The sequence below is a fragment of the Panulirus ornatus genome, chromosome 1 (genome assembly GCF_036320965.1).
Source record: "Panulirus ornatus isolate Po-2019 chromosome 1, ASM3632096v1, whole genome shotgun sequence".
NCBI classification, from domain to species: Eukaryota; Metazoa; Arthropoda; class Malacostraca; order Decapoda; family Palinuridae; genus Panulirus; species Panulirus ornatus.
In genome coordinates, this window is record NC_092224.1 from 80,203,374 (window position 1) to 80,221,750 (window position 18,377).

The window sequence follows — 18,377 nt, forward strand, 5'->3', positions numbered from 1 at the left end:
GTTATATACATATGTGTGATCACCCATTTTTGTTTCACGGGGAGGAAATTTTTACACTCATCTGTCCCAGTTTTGACCTTTTGAAGATCCCAGCGCCAGCCTTTTGTCCTTAGAATAAACGTGTAATTTAGGTATGCATATTTATCTATCGCTTTTATCGTCGAAAAATCATACCGAATGATTTTCCTTTCAGTAAAACACGCGTTGACGTGTGGGTGTGTTTCTAGTACTGTCAAACATCATTAAACACACTTTTACCCTATGTACTTAGCCTGCTCAATATTTTCCATGCTCCACTGTTTAAAAAGTAATTTTACTCTCCCTTTTTATCCATATTTCACCCAACCTCATTTTGCGTGTGCAAAAGAATGATTCATATAATTTCCCTTATAAATTTTGGATCATCTTTGATGAAATCAGCTGATTCTGTTCGATTGCTTGTACGAATATTTATTAATAAATTTATCAGGGAATATGCCACACACAGTAATAAGGTGTATTAAAAGTATCAGATTGCAGAATAAAATGTTTGATTTTATAAGAATAGCTTTTGAAAGTTTGTAAAGAGTTTTTGATAATCTAGTCCCCGGTACATAGAGAATGTGTCAACAGAATCGGTCACGGAAGGAAAACAAAAACAATCATGGCGCAAAGAGCGACGCAAGTTCTCTCAATCTTTACAGTAGTTCTTACACTGTATGTTTCCCAGGTGAGGATTAATTGGCAAGATAAGTATCGTATGTTACTTTTGGCTGTATAGAAGTAAGTTTCATGTCGTTATGAATAAGGCTAAAGGACAGGTTTTCAAGTACAGTGATGGGCTGTGACGTGTACTTGCAGTACTGTTAGGTACTGATTATTGAACTTCAACTCTGATATGAACTCTGGGTTTAGATACAGGAAGTGTACCAGGCTTTATGTTTCCCCTTTACAGTGCTGAAGGTATGGGGATGCGTTTGTACTAAATGGGTTGCACATGGCTAATTAGGTTGTGTATATTACCTTGTTTTGTGGTGTAATATAAGGGTTTTGAGGTGGAATGGGAAAATGCATTAGTTCGGTAGTTATCATATTTAGGGGCCTATTTGAAGGTATGGAATGGTATTTACGTTGTATTGTAATGTTGATTTACTACTTTGAGAAAAATGGTATTCTTGATAATTTTTTTTTTAGTATAGAAAGATAATTCAGTTCTGCAAAGATGAATGAAGATCAGGGAAAATATAAGGTTATGTAAAAAGAAATAACAAGAATTACTAACGGAAATCAGGGGAACCCTTTTAAAACATGACTTTGAGAACGGGCAGAGATTTACTTTAATTTTCACTGCTTTTGACATGATTTATCGTTATAGTTGCCTGCTGCATTTGCCACATGGTGAATTACATCCTCAAGTGAGTCTCTTAGCAGCAATATCCTCAAAACCTCCAGAAATGATTCATTTCAAGTGATTTTGATATAACTGATTGTGGGTCAGTTTTGGAATTACAAAGAAATGAGTAAGAATTTATTCATGAAGTTTTGATAGGAAGGATGTAAACAGTCCTTCTTTGAATATACAGGGTCACCCAGCACATTGATGTAAAGTGTGACTATAACACGAATATTTCTTAGCACTGAAAGTAAGCTTTTAGAGGAAGTTGAATTAGGTTTCAAAGGTTTTGTTGAGTTCTACATATGTGTCACTGATTTTTATATTCTTTAATCCAATATTTTCTATAATTCTCATAACCTTACCCACTATCAAGTCATTGATGCAGGATTAGAAAAGAGGGTAAAAACTACCACTAGCTGGTCTTACTCCATTATTGTTTCTATGTTAATAGTATTACAAAGGTTAAGTCCCCACACATCTAAGCTCTTTGATTAATCATTGTTTTATATATATTAGTTGTCAAATGCTGGTAAGATGAAGTGTTTGGATGATTATGCTTGTGGTTACACAGTTAATGAACTTCAACTTTGGCAAGATGGTATCATCTGATTACACTTTCCGCAAAGAACTTTTCTTCTCAAAGGAGTCCATCCCTTTCCTTGCTCCTGATTGGAGTACATCTTTGAAGCTGCAGGAGCCTATGGAGATATGATGATCATGGTCATGTCACATTTAACTTTGGAAATTAATTTTGCATTGATAGTGTGTGGGATGGAGAATAAACTATGACTGGCAATGATAGATTTGGTGATTATGGGAAGGACTATGAAGATCCAGGTAAATAGATGAGGTGAGATTAGCATTGTTACCGCATCGAAGAATGGTTAATTGTTGTAAAAGTACATGAAACACTGTAAGGAATCAATAGAACCTATTAAAACTTCACATAACTACCACAGGTCACTGAGATTTACCTTACTTATATGTTTTTTGTAAGGTTATTTAATGTATGTATGACTCATGGTGAGGTGCCTGAGGATTGGCGGAATGCGTGCATAGTGCCATTGTACAAAGGCAAAGGGGATAAGAGTGAGTGCTCAAATTACAGAGGTATAAGTTTGTTGAGTATTCCTGGTAAATTATATGGGAGGGTATTGATTGAGAGGGTGAAGGCATGTACAGAGCATCAGATTGGGGAAGAGCAGTGCGGTTTCAGAAGTGGTAGAGGATGTGTGGATCAGGTGTTTGCTTTGAAGAATGTATGTGAGAAATACTTAGAAAAGCAAATGGATTTGTATGTAGCATTTATGGATCTGGAGAAGGCATATGATAGAGTTGATAGAGATGCTCTGTGGAAGGTATTAAGAATATATGGTGTGGGAGGCAAGTTGTTAGAAGCAGTGAAAAGTTTTTATCGAGGATGTAAGGCATGTGTACGTGTAGGAAGAGAGGAAAGTGATTGGTTCTCAGTGAATGTAGGTTTGCGGCAGGGGTGTGTGATGTCTCCATGGTTGTTTAATTTGTTTATGGATGGGGTTGTAAGGGAGGTAAATGCAAGAGTCCTGGAAAGAGGGGCAAGTATGAAGTCTGTTGGGGATGAGAGAGCTTGGGAAGTGAGTCAGTTGTTGTTCGCTGATGATACAGCGCTGGTGGCTGATTCATGTGAGAAACTGCAGAAGCTGGTGACTGAGTTTGGTAAAGTGTGTGGAAGAAGAAAGTTGAGAGTAAATGTGAATAAGAGCAAGGTTATTAGGTACAGTAGGGGTGAGGGTCAAGTCAATTGGGAGGTGAGTTTGAATGGAGAAAAACTGGAGGAAGTGAAGTGTTTTAGATATCTGGGAGTGGATCTGTCAGCGGATGGAACCATGGAAGCGGAAGTGGATCATAGGGTGGGGGAGGGGGCGAAAATTTTGGGAGCCTTGAAAAATGTGTGGAAGTCGAGAACATTATCTCGGAAAGCAAAAATGGGTATGTTTGAGGGAATAGTGGTTCCAACAATGTTGTATGGTTGCGAGGCGTGGGCTATGGATAGAGATGTGCGCAGGAGGATGGATGTGCTGGAAATGAGATGTTTGAGGACAATGTGTGGTGTGAGGTGGTTTGATCGAGTAAGTAACGTAAGGGTAAGAGAGATGTGTGGAAATAAAAAGAGCGTGGTTGAGAGAGCAGAAGAGGGTGTTTTGAAATGGTTTGGGCACATGGAGAGAATGAGTGAGGAGAGATTGACCAAGAGGATATATGTGTCGGAGGTGGAGGGAACGAGGAGAAGAGGGAGACCAAATTGGAGGTGGAAAGATGGAGTGAAAAAGATTTTGTGTGATCGGGGCCTGAACATGCAGGAGGGTGAAAGGAGGGCAAGAAATAGAGTGAATTGGAGTCATGTGGTATACAGGGGTTGACGTGCTGTCAGTGGATTGAAGCAAGGCATGTGAAGCGTCTGGGGTAAACCATGGAAAGCTGTGTAGGTATGTATATTTGCGTGTGTGGACGTGTGTAAAAGAATATGCGAGTGTTAAGGTCTCATGTTAACATTAAGTTTCTGTGCACTCTGTTCCTTCATATGCACACATATACATTTTAGCACATGAACACTTTTCGGGAACATTCTCCATCTCGTGATGAAATACATCAACACTGGGATAGTGTGACTATTTCTTAGAAAATTGATATGTCTCAGTGGTTAGGGAAAGTTGACTGAAATTTTAATCTGTAATTGTTTCACCTTTTATTTACATTAACCCTACATATTTCATCATGATTTGTGGCCCTTCCCATTATCAAATTATTTATGAATGCTGGATTTGAAAAAGCTTGAAATTGAAATAGCCTGCTAGTCTTATTTTGTGCTCCAGGTAGTACAGTGACACTGCAGAGCAAAATCATTCATATTCCAAAGAATGATTTGATGCGACCTTGAAAAGATATTCATGTTAGAATGCCATATATCTTGCATTTTGTCTTATTTGTTTTGGTGACCATAAATGTATAATATGGTTTTGGGCAAATATTGATCATGATACCTTTGAAATGAATGAATATATCAACAAAAACATAACTTAGTCTTTTATTTTAACCGGTAAGATTTATTCATTTGGTCCTCTGTGATATCATAGGTTACTGATTATATCAGTCTTTATATAAAAAGATAACTAAGAGTATGCAATGCAATGAGAGACATATTTGAGTATTATGAAGAGCTTATTTGGTGCCATAATCACAAAAACTTTCTGTGGAATATTTAGAATGAATTATATTGCAACAAATAGTGCCTATTGTGGAAATTCTTTGAAAAATGAGTAGTAGTGTGATTTCGATTACATTTTGAACTTTCATTTGAGCCTTTATTAAAGATGGTAGAATGAAATGTCTTATTTTTTTTTATTATACTTTGTTGCTGTCTCCTGCATTAGCAAGGTAGCACAAGGAAACAGATGAAAGAATGGCCTAACCCACCCACATACACATGTATATGCATACATGCCCACGCACGCACATATACATAACTGTACATTTCAACATATACATACATATACACACACAGACATATACACATATACACATGTACATATTCCTACATGCTGCCATTCCCGTCGCCACCCCGCCACACATGAAATGGCACCCCCCTCCCCTGCACGTGTGCGAGGTAGCGCTAGGAAAAGATAAGAAAGGCCACATTCGTTCACACGCAGTCTCTAGCTGTCATGTGTAATGCACCAAAACCTCAGCTCCCTTTCCATATCTAGGCCCCACAAAACTTTCCATGGTTTACCCCAGACACTTCATATGCCCTAGTTCAATCCATTGAGAGCACGTCGACCCTGGTGTACCACATCGCTCCAATTCACTCTATTCCTTGCACCCCTTTCACTCTCCTGCACATTCAGATCCCGATCACTCAAAATCTTTTTCACTCTGTCCTTTCACCTCCAATTTGGTCTCCCACTTCTCATTCCCTCCACTTCTGACATATATATATATATATATATATATATCCTCTTTGTCGATCTTTCCTCACTCATTCTCTCCATGTGACCAAACCATATCAATACACCTTCTTCTGCTCTCTCAACCACACTCTTTTTATTAGCACACATCTTTCTTACCCTTTCATTACTTAATCAAACCACCTCACACCACATTTTCCTCATACATATCATTTCCAACACATCCACCCTCCTCCTTACAACCCTATCTATAGCCCATGCCTCACAACCATATAACATTGTTGGAACCACTATTCCTTCAAACATACCCATTTTTGCTTTCCGAGATAATGTTCTCGCCTTCCACTTATTCTTCAACGCTCCCAAAACCTTTACCCCCTCCTCCACCCTGTGACTTACTCCCGCTTCCATGGTTCCATCCGCTGCTAAATCCACTCCCAGATAGCTGAAAAACTTCACTTCCCCAGTTTTTCTCCATTCAAACTTACCTCCGAATTGACTTGTCCCTCATCCCTACTGTACCTAATAACCTTGCTCTTATTCACATTTACTCTCAGCTTTCTTCTTTCACACTTTACCAAACTCACTCAGTCTCCCACTTCTGTAGTTTCTCACCAGAATCAGCCACCAGCGCTGCATCATCACAGAACAACAACTGACTCTCTTACCAAACCCTCTCATCCTCAACAGACTGCATACTTGCCCCTCTCTCCAAAACTCTTGCATTCACCTCCCTAAGAACCCCATCCATAAACAAATTAAACAACCATGGAGACATCACACACCTTTGCCGCAAACCGACATTCACTGGGAACCACTCACTTTCCACTACATACATTTTATGTCTAATGCATTCCTCCTGCTTCCATACATACTCCTAAATAGCCCATGCCTTGTGTCCATACAGCACCATCAGGACTATTGTACCTTCAAACATGCCCTTTTTTACCCTTCTATAGAGTGACCTCTCTTTTCATACACTTCTCAGTGCTCTCAGGACCTTTATCCCCTCCCCCACCCTGGTACTCATTTCAGCACTTATGGTACTGCTTGCTGTCATGTCTATTCCCAACAACCTAACACACTTAACCTCCTCCAAGTCTTATCCAGTTGACCATATGTCCCCAACTAACCTGTCTCTCTTCACAGCTAAACCTAATAATCTTGATTCTATTCACATTTACTCTCATCTTTCTTTTTTCGCATGCTTTCCCAAACTCAGATGCCAGCTTCTGCAGTTTCTGACTCAAGTCTACCACCAGCTGCATATGATCAGCAAACAACTGACTCACCTCCCAGGCTTCTAACCTCAACAGACTTCATACATGCCCCTTTCTCCAAGATCTTTGCATTCACCCCATCCACCCCTTCCATAAACATACTGAACAGCTTTGGGGACATCACACACACACACATGTTGCAGACCCACCTTCACCTGGATTCACTTACACTTCTCTCTGCTTACTTGCCTTGCACACATGCCTTTCTATCTTGATAAAAACTTCTTTCTGTTTCATTTAGCTTTTCTCCCTTGCCATATTTTGGATTTGTAAATGGATTATTTTCACAGTTTTATGATGACTCTATTCATATAATCCTTGTTTTGTTAACAGGTTAGGGGTGATTCTCTTATATGCGGGATTCTCAACAGTCGACCAAATGCCACGAGTAATTACTCTGAGAAATACTGCATTTATTTCTACAAGGAGATGACTCACCTTGCTTTTGATGAAGACTCTGCTGTAAGTGACCAGTATTGTTTCATTTGTATGTTATATACTAAACTTTTGACCCAAACGTCATGGAAGTGAAAATTAATAAGAGAAATGTAGTGATGAATCAGAAACTTGGCTTGCTCCGCAGAGATTCAATAACTTTTTTGGTAGTAAACACCCACATAATGTGTTAATTTTCAAAAATGAATGATTCCATCTACCCTCACCTCATGTTTGATTCTACCTTCATGCTCTTTGTAACTAACAAGTAAGATTTTTTAAGAGGTAAGGATGTTGGAAAGAAAGGATTAAGAGACAGCATAGTCCATCCGAACCTGACCTAGTGGTTGGAACATGGGACATAGACTGAGTCACAGAGGTCAAGTATCTAGGCTGTGGAAGTGAGCTGTTCGAGAGGGGCACGTGGTATGAGTTGGTGGAATGAAGAATGAAATGAGATGTGTGAGAGATTTGATGTTGCAAGGAATGCAAAGGGAATTAATAGTTGAGTGATAGAGTGGGTGAAATGTAATATTTTAAGGTTGTGTAGGCATGTGGAAAGAATGCAAAAGACAAGGAGAGTGTATGATAGTGTGATTAAAGGGGTTATTGTGAGAGCAAAACCACTTGCAACATGAGGAAATAGAGTGAAAGAGTACTGGAGATAGAGAAATGGTGGAAGAATGCATGGAATAGTGTATGTAAGGACAAGGATCAGTGGAGACTTTTGCCACGGCCACCTCCTTGATGGGAGTTCCCATAGGGTATGGTCATCATAGTTATAGATAGATAGATAGATAGAGAAACATGCAAAGATGCTAGATGCAATTAGAGAAATCAATGGCCTATGTTTCAAACTTTTGGATGTGGTGTTTATTCACTTAATGTTAATAAAGTTGTCTTATTATAAACTAGTTTTTGTTACATTCTGAACTTTTTTGTTTGATTATTAAACCAATTTTGTTAGGTTCCTTGTCATATTTCTGAGGCATTCCTTACATACTGTACATCAGCAGGTTTACAGTATCAATTAGTGCTAAATTATTTGGAACTAGAATGGTGTTCTGTGAAACACTCGTGTTCCAACACCACAATATAGATATTTAAGTGAAGCCAAATCAAACCATTTATTACCATAGATATAACACCAGAGTTATGGGTCTTATGCAATTTAGTTTTTTAGATTCTGGGAAACACCTGTATAGTGCTTCATAGCTAAATGTGAAAGTATCTCAAGTTATGAGCCATAAGCAGTATACAAGTATTGCTAGGTATATGGGTCTTATGCCATTTAATTCTTTAAATGCTTTGAAACAATTGCATAAAGTTTCATGACAAAAGGAGAGATCTAGATTCTCTTTGTTACAGGGCTGTGATCAAGTCTCAGTTGGATGAGCAGTCTTTAGGAGGACAAATGAGAGAATTCGTAATATTTCTCTATTTTAATCATAATGATTTTATCAGTTAGGGTGTGGCAGATTCACCATGGATTGATTTATTGCAGCCATGCTTTAAGGATTTAGTTGCAGTAGGGAAGTGGGAAAGCACTGGATAAAATCAAGCTGGGTTTTTGAGAACACACCTCAAACTACCAGGGTTCAAGAAATATATGCTGATGGCCCTAGATCTGATAATGATCTGGGATTTGCGGCAATGAATAGTAGGATTCATATATATACACAGTTAGATTTTTTTAGGAGTATTCGTCTGCAGTGATTAGCAGGCATCACATACATGAAACTGTTATGCTATATGTTCCTCTCAGTTTTACTTTTTTGAATATGAATGTTACACCTTATCTCTGACTACTTATGCTGTATTGAAATTTTTTTTTAGACTTTACTGAAACCCTTGTTTTTGTGTAGATGATTGTTCATATAAAAGAATTTGTTTTTTGTATAGCCTGGTCACAGTTAACCCTTAAGCATTTCACTTGATTTTCCTTTACAACCTTCAAGATTCACATTTTTCAGGTTCTTTATAAAATGTGTTTAACCTTACAGTATCAAAGATATTTATGTAACAGTGAAACTATGTATTCAGAAGCATATTTCATTCTCTACTTTCACTCTAGTTTTGTGTAGAAGGTGTTTAGATTTTTGTGCTCATTGCACTTAAAAGTGTTGCACTTGTTGTATCATTTAATCTATCTGCTTCAACAAACTGACTGTTTTTCTGTTTTATTTATGTAATAAATCTTTTCTAAGTATTTCTCACATACATTCTTCAAAGCAAACACCTGATCCACACATCCTCTACCACTTCTGAAACCACACTGCTCTTCCCCAGTCTGATGCTCTGTACATGCCTTCACCCTCTCAATCAATACCCTCCCATATAATTTACCAGGAATACTCAACAAACTTATACCTCTGTAATTTGAGCACTCACTCTTATCCCCTTTGCCTTTGTACAATGGCACTATGCACGCATTCCGCCAATCCTCAGGCACCTCACCATGAGTCATACATACATTAAATAACCTTACCAACCAGTCAACAATACAGTCACCCCCTTTTTTAATAAATTCCACTGCAATACCATCCAAACCTGCTGCCTTGCCGGCTTTCATCTTCCGCAAAGCTTTTACTACCTCTTCTCTGTTTACCAAATCATTTTACCTAACCCTCTCACTTTGCACATTACCTCGACCAAAACACCCTATATCTGCCACTCTATCATCAAACACATTCAACAAACCTTCAAAATACTCACTCCATCTCCTTCTCACATCACCACTACTTGTTATCACCTCCCCATTTGCGCCCTTCACTGAAGTTCCCATTTGCTCCCTTGTCTTACGCACTTTATTTACCTCCTTCCAGAACATCTTTTTATTCTCAAATGGATTTGTATGTAGCATTTATGGATCTGGAGAAGGCATATGATAGAGTTGATAGAGATGCTCTGTGGAAGGTATTAAGAATATATGGTGTGGGAGGCAAGTTGTTAGAAGCAGTGAAAAGTTTTTATCGAGGATGTAAGGCATGTGTATGTGTAGGAAGAGAGGAAAGTGATTGGTTCTCAGTGAATGTAGGTTTGTGGCAGGGGTGTGTGATGTCTCCATGGTTGTTTAATTTGTTTATGGATGGGGTTGTTAGGGAGGTGAATGCAAGAGTTTTGGAAAGAGGGGCAAGTATGAAGTCTGTTGGGGATGAGAGAGCTTGGGAAGTGAGTCAGTTGTTGTTCGCTGATGATACAGTGCTGGTGGCTGATTCATGTGAGAAACTGCAGAAGCTGGTGACTGAGTTTGGTAAAGTGTGTGAAAGAAGAAAGTTAAGAGTAAATGTGAATAAGAGCAAGGTTATTAGGTACAGTAGGGTTGAGGGTCAAGTCAATTGGGAGGTGAGTTTGAATGGAGAAAAACTGGAGGAAGTGAAGTGTTTTAGATATCTGGGAGTGGATCTGGCAGCGGATGGAACCATGGAAGCGGAAGTGGATCATAGTGTGGTGGAGGGGGCGAAAATTCTTGGAACCTTGAAGAATGTGTGGAAGTCGAGAACATTATCTCGGAAAGCAAAAATGGGTATGTTTGAAGGAATAGTGGTTCCAACAATGTTGTATGGTTGCGAGGCGTGGGCTATGGATAGAGTGGTGCGCAGGAGGATGGATGTGCTGGAAATGAGATGTTTGAGGACAATGTGTGGTGTGAGGTGGTTTGATCGAGTAAGTAACGTAAGGGTAAGAGAGATGTGTGGAAATAAAAAGAGCGTGGTTGAGAGAGCAGAAGAGGGTGTTTTGAAATGGTTTGGGCACATGGAGAGAATGAGTGAGGAAAGATTGACCAAGAGGATATATGTGTCGGAGGTGGAGGGAACGAGGAGAAGAGGGAGACCAAATTGGAGGTGGAAAGATGGAGTGAAGAAGATTTTGTGTGATCGGGGCCTGAACATGCAGGAGGGTGAAAGGAGGGCAAGGAATAGAGTGAATTGGAGCGATGTGGTATACCGGGGTTGACGTGCTGTCAGTGGATTGAATCAGGGCATGTGAAGCGTCTGGGGTAAACCATGGAAAGCTGTGTAGGTATGTATATTTGCGTGTGTGGACGTATGTATATACATGTGCATGGGGGTAGGTTGGGCCATTTCTTTCGTCTGTTTCCTTGCGCTACCTCGCAAACGCGGGAGACAGCGGCAAAAAAAAGAAAAAAAAAAATCTTTTCGTGTTACAATCAGTGTGATTCATTGATTGATGTTACCAGCTGCATAAGTCAATTGCAGTGTTGTCAGTGTCAGTTGGGCACTGACAACACTGCTAACACTTTCGCTAAAAACCCTTGCTCTTGATCAACTTTCAATGCTTTTAGAGTCAGTGTTCATAAAGTCACTCTTAACATAATTTAAAGACATGTCATTGTCAGATAATTCAGTATCACATATATAGCTGAAAACCTCTCAGTTTTCTTCCAAGAAAACTCCTGAGTATATGCTTATGTAGGCATGGCAGGTGGATGATGGACAGCAGGGAGAAATTATTGTGCACTGCCACCTCATCCACCACCTAAGCTTGCCACATGGCTTTGAAAGTGAGGTGCAAGACTGAATGCATAGATTTCTATCTAAAGGTGTCGCTCAGCTTTTGTGAATATCTGTCTGGAAACTTTGAGGATAGGTTATGTCTAATCTTAGGTGTATTGTGAGAGCCCTGTATTTCAGCTTTTGCTCATACTAAGATGACAGTCAGATAACCATATTGACAAATTTCAAAAGAAATCATTACCTTTTTGCTTTTCAGCAATATTTACCAGTGTCTGATGCACTGGAGTGGGATATATGCAACGAGTCAGAGCCTCCACCAGCAACCCTTGACATGAAGAACAGATTTGTCTTTGTTTCATGGGAGAACAACTGCACTGCTTTGGATCGAGCTAGGCGAGTCCAGGTACAAGATCAATGTCATGTGTTAAGTATTGCCATATAATACCTTTGTTTCAGAGTGTGATGTGATACAGAAAGTAACACACCAGATGGTAGATTAAGCAAGGGAAAAAAGCAGATAAGGAAATGTGTAGCAGCTGGAAGATATGTAGGAATTAGTGGAGAATTAAAGATACAGTCTGAAAGAATTAGAAGTAAAACAATAAGGGATGGTAACTGATGGTGGAAAGGAGTAATGGGAAGAAAGTACTGAAGAGATTTACTCGTAGATTACTGATTCATCATAAACATATGAAACCAACTGCGTTGGAAAAGAAAATTCAGCTCAAATGGTATTGTGTTTTATTAAGTCAGGAAAAATAGTTGACATAGTGTTTAGAGTAACATTGAACAAGATTTGCCACGAGTACTGTTAGTGAAGTAAATGTGTTAATGACATGATCTCTCATCTATGGACAGAACCCTATGAGCATTTGAGAGAGCGCTCTCTGTTAGAGGTTAACACATACAAGTTTTACCCAAAAGTGGATTTAATTCAATAACATTCACTTCTTCAATCAACATATAATGCAGGGAGTCTGTAGATGCTTGTCCAAGGGGTAGAGTGACCATAGAGCAACCTACCTAGGTCCATGATGTGAAAATGCAGCTGGTATGGCAGAACACAATAAGTCACAACCATTCATTGCTCTTGCTCAGCTATTGGTGACCTGATATAAGGACAGTATCTCCGCCTTGGTTCTTGCTCTTCTCAATGTCTGATCAGTATCAGTTTCATTCTGGTGTACAGGACATGAATTGTAAGTACTTAGCATCCTATTTTTTTAATAGGAGCGACATAGCTGGAGACATCCCTGATGTTTTCTATCAACACCGACAGTACTCACCACATTTTGGTTGTGATTAGGCTTTAGTAAGCTAAGCCAATGAATTTTGTTCGGAATGTAGGTTCATCTATTTTATAGAAAATCTAATCATTCCAAGCAGAAGTTTATCTATTTTGAATCATGTGGTCTCATACAGATTGCCTTGCCTTTCAACAAAAAATTTTGAAGTTGATTTATGAATACCCTAATAAATGTTTTTGACTTTGTGTTAATATGATTAGGGGTATGGGATTTTTTTTTTTTTTTTTTTTTGTAAATAGGGGAAGAGGTTTATCAGTATAATATTTTTGGCTGTTTCATTCGTTTAGATAATTACCCCGGGATCATATTGTTGAACAACTGTTGTCATGCTAGTTTAAAGAGACAGTACTATGCTCTAGGTTATAGTTAAATTTATGAGAAGATGATTAGAATGGTTGCCTTTTCATAGGGATGAGATGTAGTAATGCATGCTTCCAAGAATAAGGAAAATCTGTAGTTTGTATACAGAAATGGAATAGACAAGCAAGCAGAGGTGCAAGTTCAAGGGCACACTGTTTCAGTACATGGATACCATCAGGACCATAAGCTTTACTCCTCTGCAGAGAGAAAAGAGCTTTTGGACAGATTACAAAGGGGTCACAAGGAAGGTCTTAGGATTACTAAGATGAATATCTTTGGGTGAAGGAATGTTAGTCATCCAAGTTGGAGTTAGAGGAAAAACTGGAACTGAAGAGAGTTGATTTGTATATGTGAGAGACAGCTACAGTACCATCAGAATGGAGAAAGGAAGGAAAGGTAGCACGACATTTTAGTGTTGTCCTTAGCTCAAGAGCAGAAATGACAAGGAAAAGTTATCACACTTTCTTTGAATAAGGGATAATGTAATTGCTAAGTAGTATGTTAGAGGAAAGGAATATGAATGTTCTTGCCCTGAATGAAACAAAGCTCAAAGGGAAAGAGGAAGAATGGCAAGGGAACATCAAAGGTGAAAAGTCAGGGGTTAGTGTGAAGGTGAGACCTGAGGAAGGAGTAGCACTTCTGCTGAAGGAGTTATGAGAAAGTGTAAGGAAGTGAGACCCATATTATATATAGAAATGATTTCTTCTATTGATAAATGTTTTGGTGCTTGTTATTATATTGTTTACGCTCCAACTGAAAAAGCTGCGCTTTTTGGCCCCTTATTTTCCTCCAACTCAACATTGGAGACTTCTTAGTTTAATATTCTGCCCCTTTCTCCTCCCACTGAACCTATGCCATCTCCTGTATTCTTGCACAAGGTCTTCCAGGCACTATCACATCTGCAGGTGGACAAGGGGTATGTTTCAGATGGCATACCTCCTTGAGTTCTTAAGTGAGTGTGCCTTTGAACCAGCACCCATCCGTGCTTGTCTATTTTGTGTCTGTCTAAAAACCCAGACTTTTCTTGCTGTTTAGAAGCACCTCTTAGTGCACTCCATCCTGGAGAAAGGAGACTGCTTTAATCTCTTCAACTTTCAACCCTTTGCTCTTTGTCTTGCTATCTCAGAATTCTTAAGAATTCTCCCATACTCACTTTTTCAAACACTTATAATCCCATTACCATCTTTCAGACTTACCTCTGGATGTCCTATCTCAAGTACTTTGGAGAAATTATCATCATATCCCTTGACACCTTTGAAGTATTTGACAGGATCTGGTATAAGTCTGCTTTCTAACTTGCTTTGGTTTCATTGCACTATTCTCTTCCATCTTAGTATTTATTGATGGAGCAAAGTCCCCTCCTTTCATATCAATGTTGTTGTTCCTCAGGGTTCTTTCTTATCATCTAAACATTTTCCTTCTCAAAATGATCTCTGTTCTACTTCTAACCCTGTTTACTCTTTTGCTGTTGATTCCCCTCTCAATACTTCAACTCACTTTTCCTGCCCTCCTCCTTGTAATGCTTATCTTTCTTGTACTGATCATATTTCCTCTTTCAGTTTAGGCTTGTGCAGCATTTAGGAGTGGGGAAGCAGTAGCCTTGTAAAATTTGGTATTGCTAAAATGCAATTTCTCCCTGTATCTCTTTCTGAGAATCATTTATTTCCTCTCTGTTCCGTTTCGAATCCACAGTTCAACTCAGTAATGCCATAAACATGTCAGGCGAAACCATATCCTCCATTCTGTTAAGGGAACCCCTTATAATTATCACAGAGTCTGCTTCCCAAAAGCTGGGAGTATTGTATGGGTACTGTAATAATTTTTTGTGTGAATATGTTTCACATTTACGGGAGATTTTTTTCTTTCGATTATGGAATACTGTTCTTACATCTAGGATGGCTTATTGTCAACCTCTCTGTTAACCAGAGTGGAATTTTTTCTTCCAAGTATGGAATGCTGTTCATACTTCTGGGATGGTATATTCTCAACTTGTATATTAACCAGAGTGGAATCAAAACCTGTCTCTTTAATTTTCTTAGCATCACCCCTTTGATCTTCCTTTTCAGTACACTTCTTTCATACATATAAGTAATCATCCCTAGATGCCCTCCACTTCTCTTTCACTCCCCATATTTCATGTACCCCTGCCCTTTGTCTCTTTTCACTGTCTTTCTTGGTATCTCTGCAGTCAGGCCTCTTTTCCAAGCTTGCTTACACTCCCCACCTTTTGTCACGCATATAGTATGTATTTCTTCTGTTCCTGAAACTACGACAAATTTTCATTCTTATCTTCACCAAGAAAGGATAAGTCATACCAATCGCATTTATAGTTGTGTTGTGGTATTTCAGAGTTCCGGTGGTGCTGGCACCTTAATTGTGTGGGAGAAGCCTCGATTGATAAGACTGAATGTCACGAACAACAACTTTACTCTTGCTTTCATTGACAACTCCAGCTACATCAAGATGGTGGTGAGTTGATGAAATGGGAATAATATTTTGATACAACAGTCTTGTGCCACAAATTAGTAGCTTGAATAAAATGAATAAACAGTGTTTAGTCAATGTGATTCAACAGCTAATATCTTAAGTTCAAATGTGCATGGCTTTCATATGTGTAGTAAGTTGCTTATTCCTTTTGTGATTTTCTGTTTCAGGTACACATATATTACTTCATCATATGCACTTATGTTGCAGCATTTTGCCCAAAGTTTACATGGAAACTTGTGTCATAGGTTAAGGATTTTTTTCCAGATTTCCCCCAAAAGCTTATTTTTTGGCTTTTAGTCAGAAAAATACATTTTTTTATGGGAGCATCATTTACCCTGTCCTTGTTCTAAAACAGACATTGGAACGTGCAAAATATAAGCATAAGACTTGTAGGCAGTATTGGTATAAGTCTTTGGATGAAGATAAGAAGTATGGTATGATGGATTAGCTAAATTGATTAGACAGGACTGTATACTGAATAGTGATAACCACTGAAAGAATTTTTGAAGTACAGCAGTAGATTTCCTAACTTGGTACTCCAAGAAATATTACTGTTATTACTTAATTTTAGGGATATTAGGTGTATTACTGTTAGAGTTAGAAATCTCGCTTTTGTGCCTGTGTTTTGCCTAGACATCCTGGTTGGCTGCACAGTCAGTTAAAAAGCCAGACTAAGAAATATAGAGTGACCACCAAATAACTTCAGATTAATGGCTAAGGGTTTTTAACTCAATGAAATAATGAACATTTTAGGTTTCTTGCTTTCTCACCCAGCAGCTAGATAACAGATTCTTTAGAATCTCTTGTACAAGGATGAAGGGCAGTTTTTTTTTTTTTTTTTTTTTTTTTTTTTTTTTTTACCTTGTGGAGCTTTCCAGTTAGTTTTCAGCTCTATACTGAAACTTTGAAGTACCTGGAGTTGGGCAACTTGTCTCATACCACATAATCTCTAAAGGCACTTCATTTTCAGCACATCCATCCCTTTCCTTTCATTTGCATTAATTGTCCAAGACCTGCATCCATTCAACACTGTTTGGACTACTTTATCTTTAAACTTAACAAGATCATTTTAAAAAGGAAGGCATTGTTTTCACTTTTGAGTCGTCAGTCACTAGCAATATTACCTTCACCCAGTTGTATTGACTTTCATCAAGTAGTAACTAAAGATCAACACTATAGTGGAGATTGGGTGCGTTCTAGCTCCCAGTGCACTTAAGATTAAAGGCCTGCAATAGCAAACACAGTCGTTAGGGCATTCTCAAACTGAGTTGTCATCTAAACATCAAGTATAAAGAAGGATACTGACTAGATTTTTAGGAAAGGCATATACGATATATACTGAAAGGTGGAGTAGTAGAGGGAGGATAAAGTGAGATGAGTGAGGGGTGGAAGTATTGATATATGAATGAATATTTGAGATGTTTGGAACATTATTAAATTGTGTATACTTGATTGCCCTTCCCATGCAGCAAAATGGCATCAGAAACACCCAAACAGTATCCTCATTTGCATACATCCTCAAATACTGCACCAAAACCAGAGTCTAACATCCACAGCCAGGCCTCACAGGCTGCTTCATGATTTGCCTGAAGTGTTTTCTATATTTTTTCCCCAGTTAACCATGTCATCTCCATATATTACATCCAATGTAATGTTCATGGTCCCAGTGCCTCCTTCACTCCATCCTTCCATCTCATACTTGAACATCTCATTCTCCTTTCTTTGCTCATCCTTACCATATGTCCAAGCCACTTTAGCTCACCCTGGTCAGCAGTCTCAATCAGGCTGAGCTTATTAACACACCTCTGCCTCATACAGTCATTCCATACATTATCAACTTGTCTCAAACCACATAATCTCTTCAGGCATTTCATTTTCAGCACATCCATCCCTTTTCTTTCATTTGACTTAATTACCCAAGACCTGCATCCATTCAACACTGTTTGGACCACTTTAGATTTAGCAAGACATTTACAGACACTGCCCTCTCCTTCCACATACTCTTTAAAGCACAGAGGACCATAGCCCCTTCCAATTCATGGTTTACATCATCTTCCATGGTTCTGTCTACTGCCTTGTCCACTTCCAGGTACATAAAGCACTCCACTTCTCCCAGCTCCTCCAAACTTACATTGAAACCATCCAGTATTACCCCTCAGCTGCACCTCAATACCTGTTTTATTTAAATTTAGTTTCAACTTTTTCCCTTCAGACACTCTCAGACTCAGTCACTGCCTCCTGTAGTTTCTCTTTGAAGTCAGCCACCTCAACAAAGCTGACTGGAATGACTTATGTAACTACTTTTCTTACTTTCCTTGGGTAAATTGCTGTCTCTTATATGGTGATGCCTCTGTCTCTGCCAAACCCATAGCAGAGATTTTTTTGCAGGAATGGAAGCATTCATCTCCTCTTCCTCCAAGACGCCCTCTTCATCCAATCCATGGTTCAACTATTCATGTTCTGAGGCCATTCAGACAAGGGATCAGGCATATTAGGCTTGGGAAAACTCTCCTTCTTCTAGCTGTAATCACTGCAAGCATGTTATCTGTGAAGAGAAGCATTCCTTTATTCAAAGGAAGTGCGATAACCTCTCCTTGTCATCCACTGATAGGCCTTTCTGGTCTTTAGCTAGGGGCATCTCTAACAACTTCTGTTGCTCTACCTTTCCTTCACTTTTCCATTCTGATGGTACTATAGTTGTGTCTCCCATC

At 38.9% G+C, this 18,377-nt stretch overlaps 1 protein-coding gene across 5 annotated transcripts in view; it reads left to right on the forward strand.

The window, feature by feature from the left end:
* The first annotated feature begins 601 nt into the window (after nucleotides 1-601).
* LOC139750137 (signal peptide peptidase-like 2B) overlaps nucleotides 602-18,377 on the forward strand; it is a 124,072-nt gene continuing 106,296 nt past the window's right edge. For all 5 annotated transcript variants that reach the window (XR_011713091.1, XR_011713090.1, XM_071664490.1 and 2 more), the window contains exons 1-4: nucleotides 602-709; nucleotides 6,933-7,061; nucleotides 11,769-11,915; nucleotides 15,529-15,648. Coding sequence is in view for 3 of the 5 variants with exons in the window: in XM_071664490.1 (XP_071520591.1) it covers nucleotides 644-709; nucleotides 6,933-7,061; nucleotides 11,769-11,915; nucleotides 15,529-15,648 (462 nt within the window). In the remaining 2 variants the exon portion in view is untranslated. The remainder of the gene's footprint in view (nucleotides 710-6,932; nucleotides 7,062-11,768; nucleotides 11,916-15,528; nucleotides 15,649-18,377) is intronic.